A 10,981-nucleotide genomic window follows, 5' to 3' on the forward strand; every position below is an offset into this window, starting at 1 on the left:
ATGGACTTGGGAGTTGCTTGCAAGAGCAGAGTGACCTTTTCTTTCTGGAAGTGATGGATGGTTTGTGCATGGTAGGCAGGAAAATAAAACTTGTCACTGGAAGATAGACGAGGGCAACATTTCCCTGTAGTATTAGGATATGTGTGCTCCCCTCTGAATAGGTTTTCATCTTATGTTGACGGTGTGTATGATCCTTCCAGGGGAGCATTGCCAAATGTTCTGGTGCCTCATGTGAAATTTGGGAGCTATGCTGCTTGTGAACTGGACAAAAGGAGTAGAAAAAAGTAGAGCTAGTCTTTGCAAACCCTTCTCTTGTCTCCCTGCAGTGCTGTAAGGGGCCCATTAGTATTTTACCCCTTGCAATTGTGCTTTTTGGATCCTCAGGTCCTGCTCAGCATGTGGCAGCGCTGAGCCAGCACTCCTCCCCCTCGTCCACAGCACTCAAATTCATTAACCTGCATTTATCAGCTCTTGCCAGGGAAATGGTGAATAATGAGGCCTGGTTCAGGTAATGAAATGATCTCCCTCTCACATCTGATTACATTGCTTCTTATTATTTCCTCAGTGTGTAATTTTGCTTCCCTGGAAGCTTGTTTTGTAAACACTAATGACTGTGCAGTTACAGCCCAAAGTTAAACTTCCCAGCAGTGCTGCAGAAACCTGGTGAGCCACGTGGCTGGGCTGTCTGTGTTACCACGTGTGCTTCATTAGCTAACACAGGGGTGGAAACAGTCCCTTTCTTTGCTTCATGGTACAAGAAGCAGCAGGAGGGACAGGCAGCCCTTGGCATCCACCAGGGACATCGTATATCTTCTGTTCAGGTATCAGTGCTGTAATTTAGCCCACCTAACTGTTCTTCTCTGGTTCTTAATTGAACAGTGTACGCTGTCAGAGAGATCTCACACAAGGATCCCACGTGTCCTCTCTCTGTTGGAGAAACTTTTCTTGTACAGCTTAAAACTTCATCTACTTTTTCAGCAGCATCCCCTGAGAAGCCCAGAGCCATCCTGAGTTCAACTGTTACACCCAGAAATCTTTATTCCTAGCCCCAAAGAGCTGACCTTCCACTCTGTGCTCTTTGTCCTATTACCGCAGCAAAATCCCTTGAGATCATCTCAACTACATTATTTCCTTCTCATTGACTTCTGCGTGTCCTTGGCAACACCATCCTCACTTTAGCTACTTCCTTCTCCAACTGGTTGTTTTTTTTTATGGCTCGCCAACCATCGTATTTGTAGCTGTGGAGGGTGTTCTACTGAAGTCTAAGCAAAAGAGGGTTCCCCACCTAATGTGTATTGGGCAGCCTGATCTGGTGGCTGACAACCTTGCCCATGGCAGGGGGGTTGAAATGCGATTATTTTTGAGGTCCTTTTAAACCCAGACTATTCTATGATTCTATGACTGCACACTGAAAACAGGATGAGAGGTGATGGCTTTAAGTTGATCCATAGGATGTGGTATGTGGGTGTGGTGGGGATGGGTTGATGGTTGGGCTTGGTGATCTTCATGGTCTTTTCCAAACATAGTGATTCCACGATTCTGGCTTTGTATGCATTTCCATGGTATACACAGTCCAGATAATGCAGGACAACTTTGTGTTATGGCTAGAGAAGTAAAATCTTGTTCATGAAGGGTGTTGCCAGCTTCTGGCTTGCCAGTAGTCATTATATGTCTTCCCCTTGAGCTGCACTCGAGAGACTGTGCTTCTCCCAGAAGGTGCTTCTTCCTCATTGTCCCTTTGGTCATGTAAAAGCTGCTGGGAAACTGAATCTAATTGTATGGGTTGGCTGTATCTCACTTAGGAGTGCTTGGAAGAGTTCTGTGTTCTCTTCAGAGGGCTGGTCAAGACACAGCTCATAAATTTGAGGAGGCACCTGGCCCTGTTATGGACTCCCATGGTGTGCATTGCTGGGACAAACCTGTTCCTGCAGCACTGCCTCCTCCTGTACCTCCATGGGTATGTTCCCTCTTATATGGATTACATACATGCTCAACCAGTCCCTAAAAAGTAAAAGTTGACCCCATTAAGCAGAGGCTCGTAACGATCTCAGCAGGTTTATTGGCCTGATGGATAGCACACGGCTCTTCTGCAGGAGCTGAAAACGTCCAAGTCATCCTTACATTAAAACAAGTGTAGGGGAAAGGCATTTCCACACTGAATTGTCCAATCTGTTTAAATTAGGTTTCTTTCCCCCCCAACTATCGACTAATGGGCTGACACGTTTCTGAATGTGTCTGTTATTTGAAGACAATGCCATTTTTCTTGGGAAAGAAAATCGTTAAGTGACAAGTGAGCAACGAGCCTGTCCTTGACAGCACGCTTCTCAGCTGGGATAACAGCTGTGGACAAGGTTTAAATTAAGTGCTTCTCTGCACCCTGACTCAAAATGGAAATGGTTCTCCTTCCAATGGCTTTGTTTTCCTCTGAGGGTTTTGCTTGTTTTTTTTTTGCTATCGAGTCCAGTTGTGCAGTATCCCAGAAATCAGTGCAAAGTTCATAATGCATCGATTTCCTTGGTTGTAAAACCTGCAATTTCATCACTGTTTCCTCAACACCTCAGGATTTCCCATGGCTCCCATGATGAAGCCAGCTCTAGGCAGCCACCCCTCACTTCAGCCTATAGGCCCATGTGCTAAGCCCCATTGTGCTGAAGGCCACGTGTCATTCCATTGCCTCTGTATCATCATCCCAAACCCTGGGGAAAGGTTATGCTGGGGCTTTGTCAGCACAGCAACTCCCTGTTCTTGCTATTAGCTTTGCCCTTCCGGCCCCAGGTGTTATAAACCCTGATCTTTGTTCAAAGGACACGCCACAGCCAGATCCATGAGGATGTGGCACTGGGGGATATGGGATGGGCACAGTGGGGTGGGTTGAGGTTGGACTTGTGGGTCTTAGCGGTATTTTCCAACCTAATAGATTCAACTATTCTGCTTATATGGATTGCTCAAATACACCAGCTCAGGGAGGAGGCCAAATCCTGCCATCTTGTGTTGAAGGCAAAGGTAGAGACCAGCCCAAATCTTCCTCACCTGCGGAGAATGACTGTTCCAGTCCTGGAAAACACTAATCAGGTTCTATTCATCACCTTTCCATATTAAGAGAACAGCAGCAAGAAGGCTCATCTAGTGTAAATTAGGCAATATTTATTAGGGTAAGTGGAGTACTTAGTAGTGTTTGATGCCATATTTATGGATGGTGGGTGATTTATTTGCAGTGGAGGGATGGGAACAACAAGGGGGAGTTGGACTAACTGACTTTTTAAAGTCCAACTCAAAGGATTCTATGACTCTAATACTAGAAAATGTGAAAAATACTAGAAACTGGCACACAAGGCTGAGGGATGCTGAGCCTTTTTGCTCTGAGGAATTTGCATGTGGAAACAGAAGAGTTGGTTGAATGATCCTCCAAGTTCTTTTCTATATGTGTGGCTAAAAAGTGCTGTGCAAGCTTATGAAAACGAACCAGGAGATGGGAAGAGGCCTTCTGGTCTCACCTGGGCTTTTTGGAGGGGTAAACATTCATTCCTATGATTGTTGAAAGCAGATGAAGCAGAACTGGTGCAGAGAACCTGGCTCTGGATTACTCACTCTGCAATGGTTTGGCTGAGATCTGAAGGAAGGTGCTGGGAATTACAGCATAAAGGCAGTCAGGAAGCAAAGAGCAATGGATTTTATAGTGTGGCTTTTGTGTACATTTAGGGAGGGGAAGAGAACTGGCTGCTGCTCCTGCCCATGGGAGCAGAGAAGGGTGTGAGGGTAACACAGAAGGCTCTGCATCTCTCCTCTGCTCAGAAAGGGATTGAAGATGCTCTAAGCTGGAGAAAGATCCACAGTGCACAAGGGAAAGCCTGATTTCCTAACGCAGCAGTGTGTTTCGCTTTTTATTAGCTATCTTGCACTGCAGTAAAACTCATCCTGGTCATAATTGTTCCCAGTGCCAGAGAAAGAAGTAAAATGCAGGAGCAAATAACTGCCTTTGTGGGTTCATGAAGACCCGGGTGTCTTTGCACTTCTGAGTTCTGCCATAATAAATCCTGAAGTGCTTTTCTGCTTGCAGCAGACACAGTTAATACAGCTGTTTGCTGGTGTGCCCTTAAGAGGAAACAAATGGCAGCTTCTCAGCAGGCAGAGGCCTGAAAACCCTGTGATTTTCTCCTCGTTTGAGAAGCTAAGAACTAAAACAAAGATGATATATATGTATGCATTCTTTAAATCTCTGTTTTCCCCTGGGACAAAATGCAATCAGCATTTCAGAATGTGGCTGTTAAGGTGGGAATGACAGCAGCTCACTCAACCCACCTGCCCTGACACTAGAGATGGCCAAGCGGACAAGATGCATCTCCTACCCAGCAGCTCTTCTGCAGGGGGAGAAGGGGCCTATGGGGATGCTCAGGCATGCTGGGCCCGGTAAACTTGATGCTGTATAAATGTAGCCTTCCCCTCCGCACCCCCTGTGCCCCCCAGGACAATCCTTATCAGGACGCAGTGATCATAGCAGATTTCCCTTCTGTTCCTTCCAGTGCAATCACAGCCGCTGGCTTCTGCTTGTCTGCAGATCCAGCTTGCAGCTGGAAGCTCAAACCTCCATTTATTATCTGTATGGGTTCCTAATCTGGAAATGGATCTAATTTACTTTAGTGAATTACAAGCAAATTAAGCTGAACGCGTTGTGTAATGCCCGGATGTGTCGTGAGGCTTTCGTGCAAGAGAAAAAAAAAAAGAGTGTTTGTAATTGCTGCAAGTTTTTCCTTTCCTCAATATTGGTAACTTTATGTTCTCAGACATATAAAACGTCTCTATTAACAGCGGAGTTTTTGCTCCGGGCTGGGAGCTGGAGCTGCATCTGTCTCACATCTTTCATCCTCTCAGCCATAAAAGAACTTCCCTGCCAACATCCCAAGCTCTGTTCCCTTGCAGTTCCTCCCTTCACAGTCAGACACACTTTAGTTATCTGCAATATTGCTCTTGATGGTGTTATTAAATAGTTCTGATCATTTTCCTGTTGGCAATGGCTTTTCCCTCTCAGATGGATGTTTTTTCCTTTCCCCTGGTTGTAAATCAGCTTTAGAGCCTCGTAGGTTTAAGGAGAATAAACACCTCAGTGCTCCCGATGAGACGAGTCGTTTGCATTTTCATTTCCTGACCCATCAGGGAGAGTTTCATGCAAAATGCAGGAGAAACGTCAAAATGATGAGACAGCAGCATTTGGGGTTTGGTCTCTGGGTAGCACAGCTGGTATCAGACAAACTGTTCAGTGCTTCTCAGACTTAGCAAACAGTGAACTCCAAGAGGGCCGATCCTTTAGCGGTCATTTCTCAAAGGCCAGTTGTGCTGGTTGACAAACACTCATCACCTCAGGTTTTGTAAGTTTCTTTTAGTTTACTGATCTGATGAGATCTGAAATCCAAGGGATGGATCCTGTGCTGGGCAAGCTGAGAAGAGAAGGCTCTGGGGAGGGCTGAGAGTGGCCTGTCAGTACCTACAGGGGTTGTAAGATAGTTTCAAAATGAAAATAGGGAAATAGTTTCAAAATGAAAAAGGGGAGATTTAGAATGGATGTAAGGAAGAAGTTACTTGCAATAAGGGTGGAGAGATGCTGGCATAGGGTGGTGCCCCATCCCTGCAGACACCCAAGGCCAGGCTGGATGGGCTCTAGCACTGATGGAGCTGTGGGTGTCCCTGCTCAGTGCAACGAGTTGGACCAGATGGCCTTGAAGAGTCCCTTCCAACTCCAACAGTTCTATGCAACATCAAGTTTAGTTTCCTTTCACCATACCGCATTTATTCTGATAGCAGGGAAACCTTTCCTCTTCCCATAGGCTGTTTAACAGGACTGATTTACAAGGTTTTTGTTTTTTTTTAAGCTGAGAATAATTAAAAACTCTAACTGTGACAATTAACAGTCACAAAGCTTATCTTTGTGCAAAGAATAGCACATAGTCCTATTACAACCCTATTATAATGAGGAGGGAGAACAGTAATGTCAGTCCCCACCTGTACTCAGAGCAGGAGCCTGGTGGAGTGTCTGCATAGGGCGTGAGCTGCCCATGCTGCATGGGAGGTGTGTCATTTTGGCAATCAGAGAATGCGGTGACGTAGAAACAAACTGCCAGCAGCCAATGTGGGAAAGGGTGCTCCTCCCTGCTCACAGGAAGAGGTAGTTTTGTGGAACCAAGCCCAGGGTCAGCCTTCCCAGGTGGTGTATCGGGATGCTGGGGAGGCTCCTGGACCGTGGTGCTGTGGGGTGGGGGAGGTGGGGGGCTTACCTACACACCCAAGACCCCCACGTTGCTCCACCAGTGCTGTGCTGTGCCAGAGCTGTTGGGAACAGAGCCAGGGGTGCGCAGGGTGCGGTGCTGCACACAGCTGCTCCAGGTGGGTGGAAGTGCTTTGGTTGCTGTTTCATGCTGCAAATGGGGGAGAAGGGTTTGTGCAGGGAACGGCTGGGGAACGAACCCTTTTCTGAGCTGCTGCAGTGCTGTGTTGGTGCTATGGATGCTCTTGGGGATATGGAAACCATTGAGAGCTCCAAGTAGAGGGTGTGTGTGCTGAATAGTTCTGCTCCTGCGGTGGCAAACACAAAGCGATGTCTTATATCTGGGAATCTGTTAGCTAAAAAAGAAAGTGAAAGCTCCTCCTTGCAGCTTGCTGCCGGGTTTCTGGAGGAGGATGGTGCACTCCCCACTCCCACCAGTACAGTGCTGCCACATCCCACCCATCCCAACCCAGAGCACAATGGAAACCAGAGCTGTGCCAGTCTGAACAGGGACACTGCAATGGCTCAGTGCAGCAAGTTCCAGGCAGTGGATGTATTTGTTGCTCCTTCCAATGAGAATGAAGGTCCTAACATGGTTGCACATCCTTCCAGGCTGGTCTTCCCACCAGAGAGCTGCTTGGTGCCCACTGTGGATGAGGTCTCTGCACCAAACTTCTCGCCCTGGTGAGTTCAGACTGTGTGGGGCTGCCAGCGCTGCCGTAGGTCTGCAGCATGGGACTTTACCAGGTCTCCTTGGGGTTGGAAGGATCCTTATAGTCCTTTTAGCAACGCATCTGCTGATCTAATTCAGACTCAGTGGTATTTCAGATCCATCTCTGCTCTCCCTGGCACTGCTGAAAAAAAACAGCGTAGGAGAAGCGATAGATTAAATTTACCTGCACTGTAAGGATGCCAGGATTTATACCTGACATTGTTCAGCCATTTACCACCCCAGGTGTGCATGAGCAGGTGTGGGATAAAGGCACTTAATGTGATTTCACCATCTCAGTGCAGGCAGGGAGAGGCGCTCAGTGCCCTCAGCAGCAGCCAGGAAGCATAAGATGCTGAGACCATGCATCTTTGTATCCACCCCTTCCTGCATGGCTTGGTCACGCACAGATGTGCACCTTGCCTGGGTGTGCAAGCGCTGGTTGCCTGTACAGTTGTACAAGGCAAAAGCCAGCATTTGGGCTGGCCATTACTTCCCCTATTTCCACAGGGGACTGTGGCCTCATTGTGGCCTGTCATTGGACTTGTTTCCATCAAGAGGCGCTGGAGTCCCTCTCTCACGATGCTCACAGTGACAGCATACTAATGGTATCGCTGCAGCACTCTGCTGGGGTGTCATGTATCATCATTAGAGTACAGCAACCTGGTACCCAGCTTGCATGAGAACGACAGCCTCCCACCAGGCTGTACTTTCACAGACCTCATCTCTCCATCAGCCCTTTCTGAATGAGATGCTGTGGAGGAGTTCCTGGTGCTGCTGGCAGTTTGCTGAGCTGCCTGTTGAAAAGCAGGAGGCAAGCAGGGTGACAGCATGCTGTGGGATGGGTGACTGCAGCCCCACAGCTTTTCCCTTCAGAATAGGGAAAGCTGGGAAGATTTTTAGTTTTAAACCTAACTAAAATAAATAAGCTTAAAAAAAATGAGTCAGTTCTAAATACAACAAAGCACTTCATCCCAGCTGCTGGATCTTATTGTAGTTTGGTTCTCAAAGAATAGAAAAGTGCTGTTCTAAACTTTGGGTCTCTTTCCCACTTAGCTGTATCAGTGTTGGCACAGCTGCCCCTGGAGGAGTCCCAGAACCGTGGGGATGTGGCACTGAGGGACATGATGCGATTGGGGTCAGATCTTAGAGGACTTTTCAGCCTTATTGATTCAATGGCTTCTTCTTTCTCTTCTTAACTCATCCTTTTCTTTTGCACAATCTCTTGAAGTATTCAAGAATGAAAGGAGGCCTACCAATTTTGACAAAAAGGTGTTGGTGTGGGCAGGACGCTTTAAAAAGGAGGAGGACATTCCCAAGTACATAACGTAAGTAGACCTTCTTTCTTCTGATATGAGCTTCATTCTGCTGAGTGGTGTGATCGTACAGGCTGAGACCCCAGCCTACATCAGTCAGAAGGTTGCTCACATGGTTGGTATTTGTGGTCTGCCATGCCAATGGTGCTCACAGCTACTGCTGTCCAAAATGAATCCCGACTGTTGGAAGCATGAACTTGTTTCGCCTCTGATGTAAACTGGGTTCACTTGTTTTTGCTGTCATCCATTTTAGACTCATCAGAAGTGTCTTTTGAAAGGCTGGTGGCTCTGTAGTTCAGGAGTTCCCATGGTAGAACATCATCCACTTTGGGTTTTTACAGGTTTTGCTAGCTGTTATTAAAGTAATGTTAGTGTTATTCACAGATCTGGTGGAAGACATCTGCAAAGGCCCCCTGCCTTGTAGTGTCCCTGGGGGTTGGCCTTTCCCTTGCAGACATCATGGAATCCACAGCTGGATATGATTTCATGAATGACTCAGGCTGTCACCTTGCAGTGTCTTGCAAGCATGAGTGGTCGGATTAATGCTGTGAGTCACTTGTGGAAGGCAGTGGAGATTTCTCAGCAGTGGTTGTGAGAAGCTCCTTGGGATGCTGACTCTGGATGGATGGTGGTCATGCGCTCCAGCTCAGGCTCAGCCTTCCACTTCATGGTGTGCAAACAGGCAGCTGTTGGAAGACATGGGGATCCTTTACTGAGCTCCTCACGATCTCATTTCCCACATGCTGCTGCAGGATGAGAAATCTGCTCTGTCCTCCACAGGCCTGAGGTTCTGGATGCAGCAAGGAACACTGTGAGGATAAAGGTTTGCTACATCATGATTGCACTGACCTTGCTGGGTTGCTTGGCCATGGTCATCACAGGCAAAGAGGTGAGTATTTTTTTCTGGATGACATACTTATCAGGTAGTCTATGTGGACTTGCTTTTTAAATAAGCACCCAGATGGCAGGTTTTGAGATGAAGTCCATATTAACAATATTAGCATGAGATCTCTATTGCCCCATTCTCCAGGGGAGAGGCCGGCATAGGGAAGCACAATTTGCTTGTTAGAGTGTTCCTTCTGGCACACTTCATCATAAACCCACGCGCTGAGTGCCTTCTTATCACAGTGTTTCAGCAAGTCCAAAGGTTGTGGAGCAGCTCAGATAGTGTTTGCAGAGCTTGCTCCTGCCCTATGGCCATGGGTGATGGGCTCCTGTGGTTCTGTTCAGCATGCCACCATGGCCACATGGATGTGATGCTCTCTTCACCTATGCCACATGTATGGAAGGAGGATCTGCAGCCCACCTGGCAAGTCCTAGTTGCAAGCGCACTGTCATTCTTCCTACCTTCTCATGCACCTGTAAACATCACGCAGTGTAATTTTTCTGCTACTTAGAAGCTGAAAATGGTGACAAATTAGTAAAACAAAGAAGCATATTCATGTCTTTCATTGCAAAATATCAAAGAGGACAGTGGGGTGTCAAAGCAAGCGGTGCAAATGCAGGGAGCTTTAGTGGTGGGAAATATATGCACACAATGGCTTTCACCATTTCTTTCCAAAGGCTGCTAAAAACGATTACACGCTGCTGAGGATGAATGAAGAGAAGAAGGCTAAATGGAGGGCTGAAGCAAAGAAGGATCAGGAGGCAGCTGCTGTGAAGGCACCATGATCAGGAGCAGGTTTGCTTTAACAGCGTGAGAGAGAAGTGATTTGCATGCATGCCATATGTACCTGTCTTCGTTTTACTCCTTGGATCTTTTTGCCTGCAACTCTGTAAGAGTGAAGACTGTTCCATGTGAACTGTGAAGCTCTGGTGGAAACCCCAGCAACTTCTTTCTGTGGCCTCTGGAAGGATGCAACCCTATGTCAGACAGCATCCCAGGCTGTGCATTTCCTCTAGTGCACACAGGCTTGGCCAAAGGGATCTGGGGCAGGGAGAAAACAGGTCTGAAATATGTCCTCAAACCAAGAAGAAGTCAAATATCTCCTCTTCTGACTCTGCTGTCCCACCCCTCTCCCCAGCCCCTCACAAGGGGACATGAGCAAGGAGATATGAAGGGTTACGAGCAGCCCTGGTGACTGAATTGGCCAAAAAGCCCCTGGGTCAGAGGAGCTGCTGTGGATGTGGGGTGGCAGTGTGGACTCATGGGGTGGTTCGGTGGTGGTGGACAGCTGCCCTCCCAGGAGCAGGGAGCCCAGCCAGGGGCACTCTTCATCCTGTTGCACTTCGCTGGCTTTGCTTCTTCATCTTCTGTTTCCAAACGTTGGCATGAAAGCTCCCTAGCACTTGCTTAGTTGTGATTTTAGTTAGGATTAATTGCTAATACATGGTTTGCTAAAAATGAATTCTTTTTAATCACCATAGTTCATTAACTCATAATAAAACAGCTGTCCAATTACATCTAAGACAAACACTTCTCTTCACAGCTTCATTTTAAGTGTCACCAAACTCTGAGATGATGCTTAATGGGAGAAATCCTCATGAAATACTAAAAGTTCCATTTCCATAAAGTCATTAAACTTTAAGACAGACCTCATCTCATCCCTGTGGCCTGAGCCTCTGTGCATCATTCATGTCATAGAATCCTTAAGGTTGGAATAGACCACTAAGTTCAAGTTCAACCATCAACCCATCACCATCAGGCCTGCTAAAACAGGTAAACCCTTAAGACCCATAAGCTGAGCCCTTGGAGCTGGA

At 47.1% G+C, this 10,981-nt stretch overlaps 1 protein-coding gene across 2 annotated transcripts; it reads left to right on the plus strand.

The window, feature by feature from the left end:
• The first annotated feature begins 727 nt into the window (after nt 1-727).
• On the plus strand, nt 728-10,695 carry LOC107312641 (protein FAM162B-like). Of its 2 annotated transcripts, none has more exons than XM_085544502.1 (5): nt 728-821; nt 6,869-6,940; nt 8,197-8,293; nt 9,062-9,170; nt 9,845-10,695. In XM_085544502.1, the coding sequence occupies exons 1-5, from the start codon at nt 749-751 to the stop codon at nt 9,950-9,952; spliced, it is 459 nt and encodes a 152-aa protein (XP_085400628.1). In that variant the 5' UTR covers nt 728-748; the 3' UTR covers nt 9,953-10,695. The 2 variants fall into 2 exon arrangements, with proteins under 2 accessions (XP_085400628.1, XP_032300413.2); XM_032444522.2 differs by lacking the exon at nt 728-821 and adding an exon at nt 6,141-6,375.
• The last annotated feature ends 286 nt before the right edge of the window (nt 10,696-10,981 follow it).

This window comes from Coturnix japonica, chromosome 4, assembly GCF_054131305.1.
Source record: "Coturnix japonica strain WE chromosome 4, WE-NBRP24, whole genome shotgun sequence".
In the NCBI taxonomy this organism is placed as follows: Eukaryota; Metazoa; Chordata; class Aves; order Galliformes; family Phasianidae; genus Coturnix; species Coturnix japonica.

Bases quoted from the DNA above. Each gene is read 5' to 3' on its own strand.
- LOC107312641 (XM_032444522.2), top strand. From the start codon at position 6,210: ATGCTGGGGAGGCTCCTGGACCGTGGTGCTGTGGGGTGGGGGAGGTGG. The intron at 6,941-8,196 runs GTGAGTTCAGAC...AATCTCTTGAAG, and splicing joins GCACCAAACTTCTCGCCCTG to TATTCAAGAATGAAAGGAGG. The intron at 9,171-9,844 runs GTGAGTATTTTT...TTCTTTCCAAAG, and splicing joins TGGTCATCACAGGCAAAGAG to GCTGCTAAAAACGATTACAC.